The sequence below is a fragment of the Erythrolamprus reginae genome, chromosome 4 (genome assembly GCF_031021105.1).
Source record: "Erythrolamprus reginae isolate rEryReg1 chromosome 4, rEryReg1.hap1, whole genome shotgun sequence".
Taxonomy (NCBI): Eukaryota; Metazoa; Chordata; class Lepidosauria; order Squamata; family Dipsadidae; genus Erythrolamprus; species Erythrolamprus reginae.
The window spans coordinates 19,416,067-19,438,520 of NC_091953.1; the positions used below are offsets into that span (position 1 = coordinate 19,416,067).

The 22,454-nt window shown below is 38.1% G+C and overlaps 1 protein-coding gene across 1 annotated transcript in view; it reads right to left on the reverse strand.

Moving 5' to 3' along the window:
- Positions 1 to 22,454, reverse strand: part of CWF19L2 (CWF19 like cell cycle control factor 2) — a 99,575-nt gene that overhangs the window by 48,216 nt on the left and 28,905 nt on the right. Inside the window, exons 7-10 of the mRNA XM_070749727.1 lie at positions 20,380 to 20,495; positions 13,448 to 14,109; positions 11,982 to 12,078; positions 10,038 to 10,127 (exon numbers count right to left, since the gene is read on the reverse strand). Coding sequence (XP_070605828.1) covers positions 10,038 to 10,127; positions 11,982 to 12,078; positions 13,448 to 14,109; positions 20,380 to 20,495 — 965 coding nt within the window. The remainder of the gene's footprint in view (positions 1 to 10,037; positions 10,128 to 11,981; positions 12,079 to 13,447; positions 14,110 to 20,379; positions 20,496 to 22,454) is intronic.

Genomic DNA, 22,454 nt, shown 5'->3' on the forward strand with positions numbered 1-22,454 from the left:
ATAGCTCTGTCACAGAGAGGGGAGGAAAGGGGGGGGAAAATGATTCTTAAGGACAAACATAACACAAGCTGAGCTAATGAAAAACATACACCCAGGTCCAATAGGGTGCAAGATAAATGTAGTTCTCTATACAGAAACTAAACTAGATTAATCCAGATCCAGTATCAACAAAAAACATCAATATTTAGATAAAGAAGTCATACAGCATTAACAGGCAGACAGGAATGGAAATGTTTAGACTAGTGTTTCTCAATTTGGCAATTTTAAGATGTCTTGCTGGTTGGGGGATTTGGAAGATCTTAAGATTGCCAAAAACTGACAAACTGGATTATTTCAAGTGATCGAAAATTGACTTAATCAATGAATTACTGCAAATATGAATGCATATATTATTATTCATGCAGCCAAGTAGGTTAACACCAAGGCACACAGAATAAAATGGGACAGCCAAAATTAAGATAAACAATTTGAGACTACTGTATAAAGGAGAGGGGCTGAGTAAAGTTCATCCATTCATTCATTCATTTATTTATTTATTTATTGGATTTGTATGCCGCCCCTCTCCGTAGACTCGGGGCGGCTAACAACAGTAACAAAAACCAGCATGTAAATCCAATACTAAAACAACTAAAAACCCTTATTGTAAAACCAAACATACATACATACAAACATACCATACATGAATTGCAAAGGCCTAGGGGGAAAGAATATCTCAGTTCCCCCATGCCTGATGGAAGAGGTGGGTTTTAAGGAGCTTACGAAAGGCAAGGAGGGTGTGGGCAATTCTAATCTCCGGGGGGAGTTGGTTCCAGAGGGCCGGGGCCGCCACAGAGAAGGCTTTTCCCCTGGGCCCCGCCAAACGACTTTGTTGACGGGATCCGGAAGAGGCCCACTCTGTAGGACCTAACTGGTCGCTGGGATTCGTGCGGCAGAAGGCGGTCTCGTAGATGAAATTAAAATTAATTTTTTTAAAAAAAAATCAAGCTTGAAAAACAGCCACACAAAAGGTAGGTGAGATAAAACTTTTGAGGTTTTAGCAGTATATATTATACGCTGAGAAGGAAAATTAAATTTGGGGCAAAATGTGAGAACTCCCAGATTATATGCAAAGGTAGCTGGAAAGGACAAAAAAAGCTCCTCCTTTTTTTTAATTTTTCCAACTCCTTTGCTTGCAAGCAGTTTAGCAACAAGGCATCAGATGCAAATAATGCAAATTATCTTCTGAGGATTGTAATCCCGGTGTGATGGGAGGGGTCAATAGCTTCAATATTCTGAGAGCTACACCAGTAATGGTGTGAGTTCCTGATGAAGCCTTCTTTGCCAGTGATTGAAAAAGGAGGAAAGGCGAGCTAAGAGCAATCCACAGTAGAAATAGAAGACTAATAGAGCTCTGCAAGTGTGAAGGAAATGAATCTCATTCAGAAATTCAAAGGGTGTGGACAAATCAACACAGACTGTGGAAATGTTACACTGGAACTCAAGCATCTTGCAGTGTGTGACTTTCCATTCTTCCTCCATACTCTGGGTTCTTGGTTTCCAAATGAGATGCAAAAGTTTCCACAGTCTGTGTTGATTTGGGGAGCCATGTCATCTGCTGGTATTCATAGAAACATAGAAGACTGGCGGCAGAAAAAGACCTCATGATCCATCTAGTCTGCCCTTATACTATTTTTTGTATTTTATCTTAGGATGGATCTATGTTTATCCCAGGCATGTTTAAATTCAGTTACTGTGGATTTACCAACCACGTCTACTCTTTCAGTAAAATAATATTTTCTCATGTTGCTTTTGATCTTTCCCCCCAACTAACTTCAGATTGTGTCCCCTTGTTCTTGTGTCCACTTTCCTATTAAAAACACTTCCCTCCTGAACCTTATTTAACCCTTTAACATATTTAAATGTTTCGATCGTGTCCCCCCTTTTCCTTCTGTCCTCCAGACTATACAGATTGAGTTCATTAAGTCTTTCCTGATACGTTTTATGCTTAAGACCTTCCACTATTCTTGTAGCCCGTCTTTGGACCCATTCAATTTTGTCAATATCTTTTTGTAGGTGAGGTCTCCAGAACTGAACACAGTACTCCAAATGTGGTCTCACCAGCGCTCTATATAGCGGCATCACAACCTCCCTCTTCCTGCTTGTTATACCTCTAGCTATGCAGCCAAGCACCCTACTTGCTTTTCCTACCCACTGGACTTAATGAAGCACATCCACTGTGCTTCATTAAATCCAGGGTCAACGCAGCCGTGTGGAATGTTACAATCAGTAAAAACTTCAGCATGGTCCAGAGGGGAACCAAATGGTCCAGGATTCTGCAGAATATTCTCTTTCCCAATTTGTGAAATTTGAACATCTTTATATTGTAAAATCTATGCTAGGACTTAGTATGCATGTTTTCCTTTGCAAACATCAGCCTGAAAGGGTAGAGAAAGAGATAAGAAACATCACCAAAATCTGAGGCAGGCGCTGAAAGAGGCTCTGAATTTCAAAGGAAGCTATTATGATAGACAGAACAAGAGAGAAGATGAAAGTCTTAGGCAACAAAAAGCACATGTGACAACTGAATGCATAGTTTCAAAATCAATCAGGAGCAATCTAAAATGTCAACCAAAGAATACAACAGAACAGGAACACAAGATCTTTTTAAGACCAAAGAACTCGTAAGACAATTTACAGCTTGTGGTAGGAATACTCGGGACGAATAGGATAGAATAGAATTCTTTATTGGCCAAGTGTGATTGGACACACAAGGAGTTTGTCTTTGGTGCATATGCTCTCGGTGTGCATAAAAGAAAAGGAAAGATACATTCATCAAGAATCATGAGGTGCAACATTTAATGATTGTCATAGAGCGCAAGTAAGCAATCAGAAAACAATATTAATATAAATCATAAGGATACAAGCAACATGTTAATCATATAGTCATGAGTACGAGGAGATGAATGATAAGAACGGTGAGAAGACTAATAGTGATAGTAATGCAGCGTTAGTATGGAAAGCTACAAAGGAAGTTAATATATATAGATATATACTGCTCAAAATAAATAAATAAAGGGAACACTCAAATAACACATCCTAGATCTGAATGAATGAAATATTCTCATTGAATATTTTGTTCTGTACAAAGTTGAATGTGCACAACACTTGTCAATCAGTGTTGCTTCCTAAGTGGACAGTTTGATTTCACAGAAATTTGATTTTGTGTTGTTTAAGTGTTCCCTTTATTTTTTTTGAGCAGTGTATAATACATACTTATACACACACGCATATATTACATGTGTGAATATGTATGTTTGTTTGTTATGTCTACAGAGAGGGGTGGCATACAAATCTAATAAATAATAATAATAATAATAATAATAATAATAATAATAATAATAATAATAATAATATGTACTCCAATAAGGGGGTACAGGTAGTCCTCAATTTACAGCCACAATTGAGCCCAAAATTTATGTTGCTAATTTGTTAAGTGAGTTTTGCCTCATTTTACGGCTTTTCTTGCTACATTTCTTAAGTGAATTCTTGTAGTCGCTAAATTACCAACACGATTGTTAATTGAATCTTGTTTCCCCATTAATTTTGCTAGTCAGAAGTATGAGGCCAAAATCAAAAACAGCTTGGGATTTAAACTGAAAAAGGAGAATGCAGGTAAATACACCAATATCATTCCTCATACTAGTAAAGTTTTGCTTAAGATCTCACAAAGCAGCAAAATACTACATTTACCCAAAGATTTCAGAAAAGCACATGAAATTAATTAGCTAAAATAAGATCATGTACAACACATTAAAGCTAATGAATGTGCCAGAACTGATTGATTATTCTGCTGACCAATTTTACAATGAATAAGGAGCTTTTATGAGAACTGAAATTGGAAAAACCAAGTGGTTCAGAATATGCAAAGGAGTAAAGCAAGGATGCACAATTTCCCCTACATTTGTTTAATTTACATAGTTATAGTAGAAGAATGACAAGATTGGAAGATATAAAGCTCGAAAGAAAATTCTATTTTTTTTCTAAATGGAGTTTTGGGATGTGCAAGTATTACTTTGTTACCCAAAATGAAATAATTTAGAGCATTTTTTTATGAAACTAAAAATGGAAAATGGAAAAAAAAATGGGTTAATGCCGCTACCGAGAAAAATAGTTAATAACAACCTACACTAGTGAATAGATGGCAGTGAATAAGCGAAGACAATAGTTTTTTTTAAGGCTCAAAATTGAAGCTGACAAATGTGCTGGAGAATAAATTCTAGAAAGAAAAGCAATACAGGTAGTCATTGTTTAGCGACTACCTCATTTGGCAATTGCGGTTATAAAAAATGTGATTTTGCAAACAATCTTCACATTTGTGACCTTCACAGGTGTGGAAAGCAAAGGGAAGCCAAAATCATAAGTACGGTTTTATTTAGCAGCTGCCTCATTTAATGATCAAACTGACAGTCCCAAATGTGATTGCTAAATAAGCACTACCTACAGTTAAGTTAAGGTCACAGACATTTCTTATGACAGTAAAGGCAGAAATTGTTAAACTAATGGCCTCTCCAGCGTTAACGTATGGCCGTGAAGCTGAACTATAAGAATGCCAAAAGAAAACTGGAAAACACTTTTGGATTACGCACTTGGAATACGTTATTAAGAATAGCAGGAATGGCAGGAATAACCAATCAAAAAGTATTGATTCCTTTCTTAAAGTAATCAATAAGTAGAAAATCACATACTTTAAGCAACTAAAGCTCTGGAATGATAGACTAGGGAAAGCAATTATTATACTTAACGAAGTTAAGGAAAATAGAAGAGGAAAACAATCGAGACAGACCAAGATAGGGAGTTCTGATCCATCCCATCAACAGACGTCAAACCTTACTTAATGACAATGACATAATCTCCCTCTTCCTGCTTGTTATACCTCTAGCTATGCAGCCAAGCATCCTACTTGCTTTCCCTACCGCCTGACTGCAAAATGGGTGAACAGTGCAGTCAGGCGGTAGGGAAAGCAAGTAGGATGCTTGGCTGCATAGCTAGAGGTATAACAAGCAGGAAGAGGGAGATTATGATCCCGCTATATAGAGCACTGGTGAGACCACATTTGGAATACTGTGTTCAGTTCTGGAGACCTCACCTACAAAAAGATATTGACAAAATTGAACGGGTCCAAAGACGGGCTACAAGAATGGTGGAAGGCCTTAAGCATAAAACGTATCAGGAAAGACTTAATGAACTCAATCTGTATAGTCTGGAGGACAGAAGGAAAAGGAGGGACATGATCGAAACATTTAAATATATTAAAGGGTTAAATAAGGTCCAGGAGGGAAGTGTTTTTAATAGGAAAGTGAACACAAGAACAAGGGGACACAATCTGAAGTTAGTTGGGGGAAAGATCAAAAGCAACATGAGAAAATATTATTTTATTGAAAGAGTAGTAGATCCTTGGAACAAACTTCCAGGAGACGTGGTAGATAAATCCACAGTAACTGAATTTAAACATGCCTGGGATAAACATATATCCATCCTAAGATAAAATACAGAAAATAGTATAAGGGCAGACTAGATGGACCATGAGGTCTTTTTCTGCCGTCAGTCTTCTATGTTTCTATCCCATCAACAGACGTCAAACCTTACTTAATGACAATTGATTACTTAGTGGTGGTGGCAGAAGAGTTTCTTTATTGAGATAATCACCCACCCACCCCTCCTAGAGGAATGAAATATTTTAGGATATACATACTAAAAGGGCAGAATATTTCCCCTAAAAGAGAAGTAGAAACTCACAGAAACTCAGCCCCCCCTACCACCACCACCACTTTTGTTAATAACCGGGCCAGTCTATTCTACATAACAAAGATCTACCTCCTTCAGACAGAGTCATATTAGGAATGGCTCAAAGCCCTTTCATTACACCATCGTCCAGCAAGACTCAGCCAAACTTGAATTTTTAAAAACAGCCTACAGAGATCACCCTGCATGGTCCAATGGGGGTCTGACAGCCAATCAGAGTGAATTTCTTATACAGGAACAGGAAACGCTAAGGTGGGGCCCAACAGAGGATATACAAAACTCAGGGACTCTCAGCAACGCCCTTCTCTGCTCCAACATCAAGTCATGTGATCCCTTTCCCTGGAACCTCAGACCATATGGTCCTGCTGTCCACCATTAAACCTTCATTCCAAGCAACCTCCATGAATCCAGTGTCTCTTTCCCACTTGGAACTAAACCCAGAGAGACATTATTTCCTATACTTGATTTCACATAATCTGAGCAATAATTACTAAAGTATTCTTGAGAATATGATGTAACCCTGGAAAGTCAAAATAGTTCCATATTGTAACTTTGATAAGAGCAATTTCTAGATAAATTATGCCCTCATATATTCAGCTGAGTTATAGAAACATGATCTCAGCTAATCCGAACAGGATTTCCTCCACTAAGCTTTTATTATTTTATTTTGCTGCCAACCTGCCTTCCATTGAGGACCTGTATACTGCACGAGTCAAAAAGAGGGCAGGGAAAATATTTACTGACCCCTCACATCCTGGACACAAACTGTTTCAACTCCTACCCTCAAAACGTCGCTACAGAGCACTGCACACCAAGACAACTAGACACAAGAACAGTTTTTTTCCGAACGCCATCACTCTACTAAACAAATAATTCCCTCAACACTGTCAGACTTTCTACTAAATCTGCACTTCTATTCTACTAGTTTTTCTCATCATTCCTATCGCCCATTTCCTCCCATGTTGACTATATGACTGTAACTTGTTGCTTATATCCTAAGATTTTTATTAATATTGCTTCTTCATTGCTTATTTGACCCCTATGACAATCGTTAAGTGTCGTTCCACATGATTCTTGACAAATGTATATTTTATTTTATGTACGCTGAGAGCATATGCACCAAGACAAATTCCTTGTGTGTCCAATCACACTTGGCCAATAAAATTCTATTCTATTCTATTTGCAATTCTGCGACAAACTATTTTCTTGTAGATGGTTTCCATCCTTTGGTCATTAGAGTCTTCAAGTATCTGAAACCCAATTCTCTCGATTCAGAATGATCCACCCATCTAAAGGGAATGAGGTCATGAAAGTATGGAATAAGTTAAGGACTTGTCTTATGTTAGCCATAAGAAGTGAGACGTGGTGGCTCAGTGGCTAAGACACTGAGTTATTGATCAGAAAGGTTGGCGGTTTGAATCCCTAGCACTGCATAATGGGGTGAGCTCCCATTACTTGTCCCAGTTTCTGCCAACCTAACAGTTCAAAAGCATGTATAAATGCAACTAGAAAAATGGCGACCATCTTTGATGGGAAGGTAACAGTGTTCCGTGTGCCTTTGCTGTTTAGTCATGCTGTCCACATGACCAACGAGACATCTTCTGACAGTGCTGGCTCTTTGGCTTTGAAACAGAGATGAGCACTGCTCCTAGTTGGGAACGGCTAGCACATATGTGGGAGGGAAACCTTTACATTTTTAGCCATAAGATGGTGGTCAATGAATTCCTGACCAGCAAAAGGCTTAACTTCCAGAATGTATTCTGCATATATTCTAAAATACATTTAGAATATTCCAGTCATTGGCACAAGGCACCATATAAATTTAATATACAGTAGTACGAGATACGAGTTTAATTCGTTCCAGAAGGGAGCTTGTATGTCGAACAACTCGTATCTGGAACAAATGGCTTTAGACTTTGTTTTTCCCCTCCGAGATAACCAGAAGCAAGGATTCTTGCGCCACCTAGTGGACGCTCGGCTCGTATCCCGAATTTGAGCTCGGGTCTGGAACAGAAATTTCTCTCCCCTCGTGGCTCGTAACTTGGAATACTCGCATGTGGAGCAGCTTGTATCTAGAGGTACTACTGTATTATAATAACTTGAAAAATATTCAAATGAACTGTTGCAAAGATCAGTTTCCTCCTTTACTCATCTCAATCACCAAATTTTAAAAAAAGGTTCTACCCTGTCCTGTCATATAACTTTTCACAAAAATAAGAAATTTAAAAAAACCACAATGATCTAATCAACGCACTTATGTACATACACATTACAAACTTGCAATTAACTGAAAGACCATCCATAGTCTCCAGATGCATTGGCTGAAAGCCAAACATCTTTATTTAAGGACTACAGCTTAATTACTCATCTTAAACTGGGTAATTACTTGTATGAAATCTTTTCCATACATTTTTGAGACCTTTGTTATAACACCATATTACACGTATGGCTATATTGATGAGTTTCTTACATAATTGCTTCTCAAAATTTAAGTATTCTTAATTGGATGACACTGAATCATGGAAAAAGCAGTTTTGATTTAATTAACACATATTTTATATTTTGGAACTAAGCCAAATATGTGGATTTTACAACCTTCTCCAGGATAGGTTGTGCCACTTGAGATGACAATGAATATAAAAACTAATGTGTTTTAGATAATAAATTAATTTTGGCTTATGAACAAGAAGCTCCCAAGGTTAATGGAGCTTTTTTTAATCAAATCAGCACACTTTCTGATGAGTTTTCCACAGAAAGGCCAAAAAGGAGGGGGGAAATACCAAATTATTGTTATATTAATTTGAAAGAGGCTGTAACGATTTTTAAGATCAGCCGAGAATTTATATAACTCCTTCCTACAGGTAACCTCTATACTGCAGTTTTGTTCAGTGGAACAAAAATCACATTATTATTTGTAAACTCATCCTCTGCTATAATTGCACATAATATAATGAATGAACACCACATTTTTACTGGTAAGTTTTGCAGTTTTGAAATAAGTTCTCTTTTTAGTGGTATCCATGTGTCCAGAATTAATTCCCAAACTTACTTTTTTTGGTGGTTTTAGATCATTGTACCTCCAACTTTCCTTAACTTCTACTGTTCCTTGTATCTTTCTAAATCTGTCGTATATTTTGAGTGAGGATTTATTAAAAATGTTCCTTAAAGTGCCATAGTCTATGAAGTGCATCATAGTTTACTTATATTTGTGGTTCATACTTGGTCCTAAAAGCACGCTGGAAGGGACTAAAATTCAAAAACATTCAAATTCTTATGTCTTATCTCCAAAAGAAAGTATTTGGCAACACATGAAATTTGTGGACTTTCTACTTTGCTGTTCTTTCTTGCCTGGTGTTTCTACTTACAATTACAAGTTGTCAATATAAAGAGTGCCCTATCTAATCCTGTTCCCGTTAACAGTGGACCAACACTCTTCATACTCTATATAAATGACTTTTGCAATCACATCACAAGCAACTGCGTTCTCTTCGCTGATGATATAAAATTCTTCAACATTACCGATAACACTATTACTCTCCAAAAAGACCTTGACTTTGTCTCAGAATAGTCAAACATCTGGCAACTTCAAATCTCAACCAACAAATGCTCTGTCTTACAGATTGGCAAAAAGAAACAGAACACCAAATACAAGCTGAATGGACAAGGCCTTACAGTCAACATTGACTCTGTAAAAGACCTTGGAATATTCATATCAAATGACCTAAGTGCCAAAGCCCACTGCAACAACATCGCCAAAAAGGCTTCAAGAGTTGTTAACCTAATCTTACACAACTTCTCCTCTGGTAATAAAAATAAAATAAAATAAATTACAATCTCTGGGTGGGATACGCACATGATTAATCATATATGTATATTATTTTCAGTATGTATAGGAAAGCAGACAAAATTATTGTATGTATACTCTATACAGGCTTATGGCAAACTAACAATATATACTCTGAAATACAAGACATAAGTAAATCTATGGTTATATTATTTAAAATTATATATGCCATCAGATATGCCATTATTCTAATGACCCTAGATACTGAACAATGTCTTTTCACAGCTTGCCTTCATTTTACCACACACTATAATTTCTAATTGTTTTGCAGGTATTCTCTGCCAATGCTAGGAACTATATTTAACAGTGTCACAGCCTGAGGTGCTGCACACCTGTCATTAAAGCTTTTGGGTTTTTTTGTTTCCAAAGGCACTAATCCAAAATGAATGCAAGATCATGCATACGTACTTACCGTATCAATTTTTCTAGCTTTAGCTTGTGCTCCACTGTCCTTTAGCTTGCGTGCCTTATCAAGCTGAGACTGAAGTTTTGCCGCTAAATCCTTCAAACAGAACAAATATTGCACAATGTAATTTTTTTTAAAAACGTACAATGCATTTCATGCTAAAATATTCTCTGAATAATTATTCAAGCTTTTCCTATAAAATAAATGTTGATGCTATGTAAACCGCAGTGTCATTATTTTATTTATCTATTTATTTATTTATTTATTCGTTCGTTCGTTCGTTCGTTCAGACAGACAGACAGACAGACAGACAGACAGACAGACAGACAGACAGACAGACAGACACAGACAGACAGACTTCTATGCCGCCCAATCCCAAAGGACTCAGGGCAGCTCACAACAATATAAAATTACAATGACAATGACAATTAAAAAAAAGAAGTCAAAGAAGAAGCCCTTGATTCCAGCTGATGAATGTTCATCAGCAGTCGATCAAATATTATGAAATCAAGCATAAAGTTGCTTCTAAAGATACAGCATTCATAAAATACACTGCTCAAAAAAAAATGAAGGGAACCCTCAAATAACACATCCTAGATCTGAATGAATGAAATATTCCCACTGAATACTTCGTTCTGTACAAAGTTGAATGTGCAGACAACAAAATGAAATTGATTGTCAATCAGTGTTGCTTGCTAAGTGGACAGTTTTATTTCACAGAAGTTTGATTTACTTGGAGTTATATTCTGTTGTTTAAATGTTTCCTTTATTTTTTTTTTAGCAGTATATTTTCATAAAACCACTTAACATTTTTATTACTTTGGAGGTATAATATTTGAACTGTGTTGCACAATTAGTCTAAAAGTGTGGAGCACTGTGGCTCACATGGTTAGGATACTGGGTTTACAATCTGCAAGTTGGTAGTTTGAGACCCGATTGCTGATGTGTGCCAGGGTGAGTTCTTGTCGTTTGTTCCAGCTCCTGCCCACCTAGCAGTATGAAAGTGTGCAAATGCAAGTAGATAAATAGGTATCACTTTGGTGGGCTCATTAACTGTTGTGGTTAGCTCTGGCCCAGCTCCTGCCCCAAGGACTGTGGATGTGGGGGAGACATCCACATGCTGCAAGCCTGTTTTGCCCCCGGTGGAATCTGCTGATGAAGGCTCCTCTGACCAAGAAGGCATGAGTGACAGGGAGGAGGAGTGTGGCAGACATCTCAGAAGGAGATCAATTATCTAGCTCCTCCTTGGATTCAGAACAAGAGTTAATGATACAGCCACACATGCGGAGAGTGATGCATAGGCAACAACAACTGAGAGATTATTATCAAAGAAAATGAGGCCACCTGTGGTTGGGTGGGGCTGTGGTAATTAGTGAGGCTGCTATAAATAGCAGCCTGTGGGTTTGGCTATTGTGGAGGATTATCTCATCATTGTGTTTCGTGACTGCTTTCCTGACTTTGACCTTTTGTGTGCTGCTTTTTCACCCGCTTTGAAACTAAACCAGAGCAAAGTGTGTTTCACTTTGTGAAAGAAGGACTGTGAATTGCCTCACAGCTGCAAGCTAAGTATCACAGAACTGATAAGGGGCTTGTAAAAATTACCAGTTTGTTTGGAGATGAGTGCTCTTTGCTATACCAAAAGAGGGCTTAGTTTAAGTGAATTTTCATTATAAAGAACATTGTTTTGAATTTTCAAAAGTGGGTGTGTCTGAAATTTGTACCTGTGAATTTTCGGGAGGAGTCTGCCAGAGAGCCCGACAGAACATTAACGAGGACATGAAAGGAGTTCCCAACTGGGTGTCCCTGGTAATGTCACCAGCAAAACCTTTTAACCCAGAAGTATCTTGGTGCTTTCAACATGAATACAACGACGAATCTTAAAACCATTGTATCATAGTTAGCTTAAAATATAAGACCAAAAAAAATCCCCTAATAAAATAAATCACACACCTTATTTCCCATCAATTCTGCTTTTACAATCCTGGCTCCCAGTTTGTTCATTTCTTCATCACTGAGAATGATAGGAGTCTCATCCTCTGAGACAGATCTGGTCAAATACAAACACAAAGCATTATGCAAAAGGAGAACGCGCCATTCACTGTCTCACCTGGATAACTTAGGTGGGAGAAAGTGGCTTACAACAGACCTGTAGGAAGCTCCATTGAGAAAATTCAGCTTTAGGTCCTGAGTATTTTACGTCAGACTACACTCATTTTTAAATATGTGGGTTTAAAAAAAAACCTTTAAAATTTCTTAAGAACATTTGCTACATTACTTGAGATCTCAAATTAGAGATTTCAGTTTTCCTAGTTTTACTGCTAATTTTAAAAGTGTACATGATTTCTGCCATTTTTGCCCCCAACAGACAGTTGGGATGTCTCTCCCTCCCCCCCCCCCCCCCCAAAATCCTGGTCCTGCCTTTTGCCATCAATGGGTAGGTCTGTTGTTGTCTTCCCCCCCCTCCCCCCAATTTCTGATCCTGGTTGTGGGAGGAGAAGTTGTCCAAATGTACATGAATATATGGAAGATCATTGTCTGTTATACCATCGTGTTGGAGGAGTAAAATCTCATTAACAAACCTTGGTCCAACTGGGCCGACTGGTAGCACCTTCTCCGGTAACCTCCAGGGTTACAGGAGAAGATTGACAATGGTTTTGAAGGCAGAAGAGGGCTCTACGTCCCAGAAGTAGATAAAGTGGCAAAACCATCTTCTAGGAGAAGGGAAACTCTGACTGCAAACCTACCTACTGTAAATGCATGTATAGGTAGATGAATTTAAAATGTCACAATAAAGCAGTCATGCAACTATAAAACCATCCTCCATCAAAACAAGAAGATAACCTAAATAATAATATAATTTATATAAGATTTGTATGCCGCCCCTTTCCGAAGACTCGGGGCAGCTCACAACAACAATAAACAAAGTAGTGCAAATCCAATAACTAAAACTAAAGCTGAAACCCCAAATACAGCTAAATATATCTCCGGGACCACCTTCTGCCGCACGAATCCCAGCGACCGGTTAGGTCCCACAGAGTTGGCCTTCTCCAGGTCCCGTCGACTAAACAATGTCATTTGGCGGGACCCAGGAGAAGAGCCTTCTCTGTGGCGGTCCCGACCCTCTGGAACCAGCTCCCCCCAGATATCAGAGTTGCCACCACCCTCCTTGCCTTTCGCAAGCTCCTTAAAACCCACCTCTGTTGTCAAGCATGGGGGAATTGAAAAGATTTTCTCCCTTCCCCCTAGGCTTATAGAATTTATACATGGTATGTTTGTTGGTATGATTGGTCTCTTAAATTGGGGTTTTTTAGATATTAGATTTGTTACATTGCTTTTTATTGTTGTTAGCCGCCCCGAGTCTTCGGAGAGGGGCGGCATACAAATCTAAATAAACTAAACTAAACTAAACTAAATACCTGGAACATGATGGCTTACTGTCCACTAGCTCCTTTTCTTCAACTGCAGCTTCTGAAATCTGTTCTTCTTTCTCTTTTGGCTCTTCCCCCTTCTTGCTGGTAACAGCCTTACTCGTTTCGGAATATTTTTCATCCGGAGTTCCTTTTCCAATTTCATCCTTAAGTTGTGCTTTGCGCCATCTTGGAGTCACATCAGCATCAGGTTTCCGGAAACCACAGCTCATAAAAGGAGGAGTCAATAATTGGGACGAAGTTCTCTGCCGCCTGCCTCCTTCGTCATCATCACTGCTTCCAGGTTTCAGAAATGCAGCTTTCACAGAGCTTGAGAAAGGTTTCTCATAATGGTTTAGTTGATGTGGATCTTTTCTGGTTGTGTAAGTCCAGTTTGTTGCTGTAAAGTCTTTACTACTTGGCCTTGGTTTTCCGGTTTCCGTCCGTTCGCTTCCTCTGTAATTTTTTGATTCCTCCGAACATACTTTATTATACTTCTCTTTAAATTGTTCTTTATGCGAAAACCTTTCTAATTTGTTTTCTTCCTGCATCTCTTTGCCATGCCTGTAAGAACGTCTGTTTTCAGAATATTTCCATTTTCCCCAGTCCCTTCTATCACATCCTGCAGCTGTCTCAGCTTCTCTTAACTTGGATTGAAATAGCTCCACTGACTACAAGACAGATGAAAAGGCGCATATTATTGTATAAAGAAAATACTATTAAGGTAAACACATGAAAGAAAAACCTGTGATGTTAACATGGAAACATAGATGACTGACGGCAGAAAAAGACCTCATGGTCCATCTAGTCTGCCCTTATACTATTTCCTGTATTTTATCTTACCATGGATATATGTTTATCCCAGGCATGTTTAAATTCAGTTACTGTGGATTTACCAACCACGCCTGATGGAAGTTTGTTCCAAGGATCTACAGTACTACTCTTTCAGTGAAATAATATTTTCTCACGTTGCTTTTGATCTTTCCCCCAACTAACTTCAGATTGTGTCCCCTTGTTCTTGTGTTCACTTTCCTATTAAAAACACTTCCCTCCTGAACCTTATTTAACCCTTTAACATATTTAAATGTTTCAATCATGTCCCCCCTTTTCCTTCTGTCCTCCAGACTATACAGATTGAGTCCATTAAGTCTTTCCTGCTACATTTTATGCTTAAGACCTTCCACCATTCTTGTAGCCCGTCTTTGGACCCGTTCAATTTTGTCAATATCTTTTTGTAGGTGAGGTCTCCAGAACTGAACACAGTATTCCAAATGTGGTCTCACCAGCGCTCTATATAAGGGGATCACAATCTCCCTCTTCCTGCTTGTTATACCTCTAGCTATGCAGCCAAGCATCCTACTTGCTTTTCCTACTGCTCAATCACTACCCCTAAATCCTTCTCTTCTGAAGTTTTTGCTAACACAGAACTGCCAATGCAATACACAGATTGAGGATTCCTTTTCCCCAAGTGCATTAACTTTGAAATGAACACCATTTGAAACCGCTCAGTTTCACAAACCTGCTGATAACTTATGACATATTTCATTTTTACCGAAATGTTCCCTGCGAGGCACTCGGGATTTTAATCGCTCTTTTTGTCAAATTATCCAGTCCTTTGTAGATTTGTTCTAGTAAGCCTCAAAGCTGAACATTGGTTTACTTATCAATCAATTTAAGAGCTGGCTCAACCATTGAAGAAAATAATTAACAAATATCCTAAGATTTTTATTAATATTGCTTCTTCATTGCTTATTTGACCCCTATGACAATCATTAAGTGTCGTACCACATGATTCTTGACAAACGTATATTTTATTTTATGTACGCTGAGAGCATATGCACCAAGACAAATTCCTTGTGTGTCCAATCACACTTGGTCAATAAAAATCTATCTATCTATCTATCTATCTATCTATCTATCTATCTAAAAATCAAAGAGAAAAACCATAATAACAAGAACATTAGAAACATAGAAGACTGACGGCAGAAAAAGACCTCATCATCCATCTAGTCTGCCCTTATACTATTTCCTGTATTTTTATCTTAGGATGGATCTATGTTTATCCCAGGCATGTTTAAATTCAGTTACTGTGGATTTACCAACCACGCCTGCTGGAAGTTTGTTCCAAGGATCTACAGTACTACTCTTTCAGTGAAATAATATTTTCTCACGTTGCTTTTGATCTTTCCCCCAACTAACTTCAGATTGTGTCCCCTTGTTCTTGTGTTCACTTTCCTATTAAAAACACTTCCCTCCTGAACCTTATTTAACCCTTTAACATATTTAAATGTTTCAATCATGTCCCCCCTTTTCCTTCTGTCCTCCAGACTATACAGATTGAGTCCATTAAGTCTTTCCTGCTACGTTTTATGCTTAAGACCTTCCACCATTCTTGTAGCCCGTCTTTGGACCCGTTCAATTTTGTCAATATCTTTTTGTAGGTGAGGTCTCCAGAACTGAACACAGTATTCCAAATGTGGTCTCACCAGCGCTCTATATAAGGGGATCACAATCTCCCTCTTCCTGCTTGTTATACCTCTAGCTATGCAGCCAAGCATCCTACTTGCTTTTCCTACTGCCCAATCACTACCCCTAAATCCTTCTCTTCTGAAGTTTTTGCTAACACAGAACTGCCAATGCAATACACAGATTGAGGATTCCTTTTCCCCAAGTGCATTAACTTTGAAATGAACACCATTTGAAACCGCTCAGTTTCACAAACCTGCTGATAACTTATGACATATTTCATTTTTACCGAAATGTTCCCTGCGAGGCACTCGGGATTTTAATCGCTCTTTTTGTCAAATTATCCAGTCCTTTGTAGATTTGTTCTAGTAAGCCTCAAAGCTGAACATTGGTTTACTTATCAATCAATTTAAGAGCTGGCTCAACCATTGAAGAAAATAATTAACAAATATCCTAAGATTTTTATTAATATTGCTTCTTCATTGCTTATTTGACCCCTATGACAATCATTAAGTGTCGTACCACATGATTCTTGACAAAAGTATATTTTATTTTATGTACGCTGAGAGCATATGCACCAAGACAAATTCCTTGTGTGTCCAATCACACTTGGTCAATAAAAATCTATCTATCTATCTATCTATCTATCTATCTATCTATCTATCTATCTATCTATCTATCTATCTAAAAATCAAAGAGAAAAACCATAATAACAAGAACATTAGAAACATAGAAGACTGACGGCAGAAAAAGACCTCATCATCCATCTAGTCTGCCCTTATACTATTTCCTGTATTTTTATCTTAGGATGGATCTATGTTTATCCCAGGCATGTTTAACCCTGCTGTTCTGTTTAAGAAAAGTAACAAATCTTCTGTTCCCGGGTCACCCTGACCCGGACCGAAAACTCTTCATTTGCAGTGCTTATGTTTGGTCTTTTTGAAAGCTTTTTTCACTTGGAAAGCAGTCTGAACATTTCTGCACACAATGATATGAAAATTGAAATGAAAAAAGTAAATCTTATTGGTTTATTTTGCGGATATAATGCACGCCCCCCCCATTTTTGTGAAATTATTTTCAATTTATGGATAGTTTTGCTTGCAAAATGCATTCTATTTTACTAAAGTTGGTATGGGATTGGTAGCTTGAACATTTCTGAACATAATGATATGAAAATTGAACTTGAAAAATTGATGCATATTGGTTTATTTTGTTGATGAAATGCATGCCCCCCCGTTTTTTTAAAATAGTCTTCACTTTATGGATAGTTTTGCTAGCAAAATACATTCTATTTTACTAAAGTTTGTGTGGGATTGGTAGCTTGAACATTTCTGAACATAATGATATGAAAATTGAACTGGAAAAATTGATGCATATTGGTTTATTTTGCACATAAATGTATGCCTCCCCCCGTGTTCAATTATTTCAATTTATATAAAAATTATGCTGTTAATTTCAAACTTACATACTTTTTTTTAGTAAAATGGATTTGTTTCATAAAATTAGTCCTCTGGCTACAATGTGGTTGATTTTCAAAAGGATATTCCAAATATTTCTAGACAAATATGTATAAACAGTGACAATAATGGCACATAGCAAGGCCGGGGGTGGGGGGTGGCCTTTTTGTGGCAAAAATAAACCAATAAGAACCATTTTTTTCAGTTCATTTATATTTTTCTTATATTCAGAAATGTTCAATTTAGTATATCAAACCTTTTGGGGGGAAATTCCTTAGGGATTTGTAGCCTTAAAAAAATAGAAATTGACACGAAATTAAAAAAGGATGGGGGGGGGAGGGGCTTTTTGATCAAAATAAAAATATAAGTCTCAATTTTTCCAGTTCAATTTTCATATCATTATGTTCATAAATGTTCAAACTAGTTTTCCAGTTGAAAAAGTTTTCAAAAAGATCAAATTCAAGTACCTAAAAAAATTATTTTTGGTCCGGTCATATACGAACAGAAACAGACTCGAAGTTATGATTTTTTTTTGCCCAGAAAACAATTAGCCACCACCCCAAAAATATTTTTTGATGATCAGCATTGTTAAATTGAGTAAATGAATGCCTAAGATTTTAAAGAATATTTCGGATTTGGAGGATAAAAAAATAAAAAGTGAAAATGGTTGCAAGCAGCCGAGGGGGGGGGGAGGCCTTATTTCTGATATTAAAAAACCAATAAGAATCATTTTTTTCAGTTCCTTTATATTTTTCTTATATTCAGAAATGTTCAAGCTACCAATCCCACACCAACTTTAGTAAAATAGAATGCATTTTGCAAGCAAAACTATCCATAAATTGAAAAAAAAATCACAAAAACGGGGGGGCGTGCATTATATCCGCAAAATAAACCAATAAGATTTACTTTTTTCATTTCAATTTTCATATCATTGTGTGCAGAAATGTTCAGACTACTTTCCAAGTGAAAAAAGTTTTCAAATTGACCAAACATAAGCACTTCAAATGAAGAGTTTTCGGTCCGGGTCGTATGTGACCCGAACAGAAGATTTGTAACTTTTTTTGCCCAGCAAAAACTAAGCCCCCCACCCCCCAAAAAAAATTCTCATAGAGAGAACCCCTGAAATGATGAACCAGCATGAAATTTCAAGTTTCAGATATGCAGGGAAAATTTTTTACAGGGACTCAAACTTGGCTTCGGGTCGCATACGACCCGAACAGAACAGCATGTTTAAATTCAGTTACTGTGGATTTACCAACCACGTCTGCTGGAAGTTTGTTCCAAGGATCTACTACTCTTTCAGTAAAATAATATTTTCTCATGTTGCTTTTGATCTTTCCCCCAACTAACTTCAGATTGTGTCCCTTTGTTCTTGTGCTCACTTTCCTATTAAAAACACTTTCCTATTAATAACATTAAACACCATTTCATGGAAAATACCAGCCGCTACCAAATTAAATATCTAATCTTAGCTTGCAGGAATATGTCAATTGTGCTAAATCTTAAAAAACAGGCAGAAATATTTGGAGAGAAGCATATATAACTTGACATTACTTCAGTGATTGGGAACAAAGCCAAATCTTCAAGGTATTTCAGAAGGCTAGGAAGGTAAGACCCTGTGATCTCAGGTGGAAGAGTATAGGAAGTCCTTGAGTTGCAACCAAACTGGAGCCCAAAATTCACGCTGCCGATTGAAACTTTAGTTAAGTGAGTTTTGCTCCATTTTTTAGCTTTCTTGCCACAGTTGTTAGGTGAATCACTGCAATCATTAAGTTAGTAACACTGTTTCCTAAGTGAATCTGCCTTCCTCAATGACTTTGCTTATCAGAAAATCGTAAAAGCTGAACACATGCCACAGGGTGTTATAACCATCATGAAAATGAAACAGTTGTTAAAAGCATCTGACTTTTGATGGTGTCATCATGGGGATGCTGCAACGGTCATTGTGTGTGTGGAGGGGGGAAAGGTCATAAGTTACTGTTGTGTTTGGGCTTGGGCCAGCCGTTACTCCCACAGATGGGAGAGATGCGGCACAAAGTGAGTGTGAAAGCCTGGCTGACAGCCAGGAAGACATGGCAGACAGCCCTGAGGATGAGGCCTCTAGTTCAGAGGAGTTGGCAGACAGCACGCAGAACCCAGCAGACAGCCCAGGGGATTTGGCAGGCAGCAACTCAGACAGTCTATCCTCCTTGGATTCCACTGCAGACCAGTTCATAGACATGCATAGCCGGAGAGCCATGCAAAGGAGGGCTCAATTAAAGGACTATTACCGGTGATCAGAGTAGCACCTGGGCTGGGTGTGGTTCTTATACTGAGGGCTGGGTGTGGTTCCCCTAATGAGGGTTAAATGTATAAAAGGGAACAGAGGCAAAAGGCAAACTGTGGCTGTTTATCTGTGTGACTTTGTGGTTCCTGCTCTGAAGCTTCTGTTCCGTGCCTTTGGATTTCAACCCAGCCTTTTCAGGCACGTGGGAGGCGAAACCTCTTGGACTAGCTGTTTGCTCTCAAGACTCCAAGATTCAAAGGACTCCTGAAACGTTTCTGCTCCGTTCAGGTTGTCTTTGTTTGCTTTTTACTGTGCTTTGTATTTGGCTGACTTACGCCTTGCACTATAATTTATTCCTGACAATAAGGACTGTTTTGGTTAACCCTTTTTTGTTTGTTTAATACAAGTTTGCTGATTAGAAAAGCACGTGTGTGTCTGATTTCTTTTCCTTGGACTGTTACTAATCGCCTGAGCCCAGTCAGGCAGAACAGTTACTAAATGAAATATCACTAAATGGACTGTTGCAAGTTGAGCACTACTTATATTAGGCACAAATAAAGTACATTTTTAAGTTCTTATCCTTTATGATTTTGGCATTTGTGAGGCAGCGCTCTGACAATCCCAAATAATGAAGACCACTTTTATTAGTCTTTGGGTTACTTAAGACATTAATTGATACTTTACTGAGAAGCTGCATTTTTTAATCTCTCCTGCACAAATATTTTCACTATTGTCGTCCTCTCAGCACTTACCCCATATCTTTCAGCTACAATTTCTTCCAAGTCTCGTTTTTCTCTCTCAGACTGCTCCTTCATTCTCTGGTAGGATTTCATCAGCCAGCTTAATCCACCATCTTCTACTGCTGTTGCTACAGAATAATGATAGCAAATAAGAGTATTTGCATTCCAAAATGTCATACAATTACCTTAATAACTAGTGATGGGCGAACTGAACCCACACAATTCGGGTCCGTACCGAATTTTGCGGTGTTCGGTATGCCAAAAACCAACCCGAATTTTTTCAAACTTCGGGCAAATTTCGGGGTCGTGTTCGGCGTTCGGAGCTTTGACATCACCGGCAGGTTGCTAAGGACGCCAAGGTGATCACTTCCTGGATTCCATGGAATCCAGGAAGTGATCACCTTGGCGTCCTTAGCAACCTGCTGGTGACCTCAAAGCTCCGCCTCCAGAATCTCTTCGTGGGAGGGATTCCCCGTTCGGGTTCAAGTTCGGGTTTGGTTCGGGTTCGGCCGAATTTTGCGTAAAGTAGTTGTTGTTGTTGTTATTATTATTATTATTATTATTATTATTATTATTATTATTATTATTATTATTTATTGGATTTGTATGCCGCCCCTTGTCCGAACTTGCCAAACGTGAACACCGTTGGGTTCGCCCATCACTATTAATAACCTTAGTGCTAACTGCATATGGTGTGTTTCACAGTTGCTGTTAGTCCAGTCAGAAATATTCTTAACAATGGTACATTTCTCCTATTTTTTTCATGCTCTTACATGCATTCGGAAACCACAGCCCATCTAATAGTCTTTAAAAATTAGTCCTCTTTTGAAGGTGACAGAGAGACAGTAGAAGTAATGGAGTCTGTTAACTTTTTCGCTGATCATTCTTGTAGCATATTCAGAGGATAACCACAGGGGGAAAACTATTATTCTGTTTTTAATTGAATAAGTAGGAACATACAATGGGAATGCATGAGAAAAACAAAACTCAGCAAGGAAGGTTGTTGTAATAAAATTAATCTTAGGGTCCTTTCATATTTGAATGAATTTTTATTTAGAAGTACATCTAAGCATATAAAGTTCAATTCTTGACACATTCAATTTCAGTATTTATTACTTTCGGCATTTTTACATTTAAGTAACTTGAGCTGCAAACATTGTGAAGTTAGGCTTTTTTCCCCCCTCCTGCATCACTATTTGCCATTCATCAAATATTCAGCACTGGCTGCCAATTGGTTTCCGGACTCAATTCAAAGTGCTGGTTGAGACCTATAAAGCCCTAGGTGGCATGGGACCAGATTACTTGTGGGACCGTCTCTTGCCACATGAATCCCAGCGACCGGTTAGGCCCCATAGTGTCGGCCTTCTATAGGTTCTGTCAAGTAGACAATGTTGTTTAGTGGAACCTAGAGGAAGAGCCTTCTCTGTGGGGGGGGACGGCCCTCTGGAATCACCTCCCCACGGAGATTCGCACTGCCCCTACCCTCCTCGCCTTTCGTAAGAGTCTGAAGACTCATCTATGCCACCAGGCCTGGGGTCATTAGACACTGCCCCCTAGCTGACAAATGTATAGTGAGCTTGCTGATTGAATGGGTATGAAAGCATTTTAATTGGTTTCTCAGGTTTTTAGATTAACTTAAATAATAATATTATTATTATTATTATTATTATTATTATTATTATTATTATTTATTAGATTTGTATGCCGCCCCTCTCCGTAGACTCGGGGCGGCTTACAGCAATGATAAAAACAATATGTAATGACAAATCTAATAGTTAGAATCTAAAATACCATTTAAAAAGTCTAAAAAACAAGAAACCCCAATATATATAAAAAACATACATACAGTCATATCATACACAAAGAATTGGATTTGGATATACACTGTTCCTTATATGCATAATTTTTAAATAGTATTGCACACATGCAGGCACACATACACACACACACTCACACACCCTTCTCTTTCCACAAGGAGACCAAATAGCCTGCAGGAGAAAGCAGACACATGAAAATGGGTTACATAAATAATATTCTGCCCCGAATAGCACCCTGGGTGTACTTTATTTAAAACCAGGATTCACAAA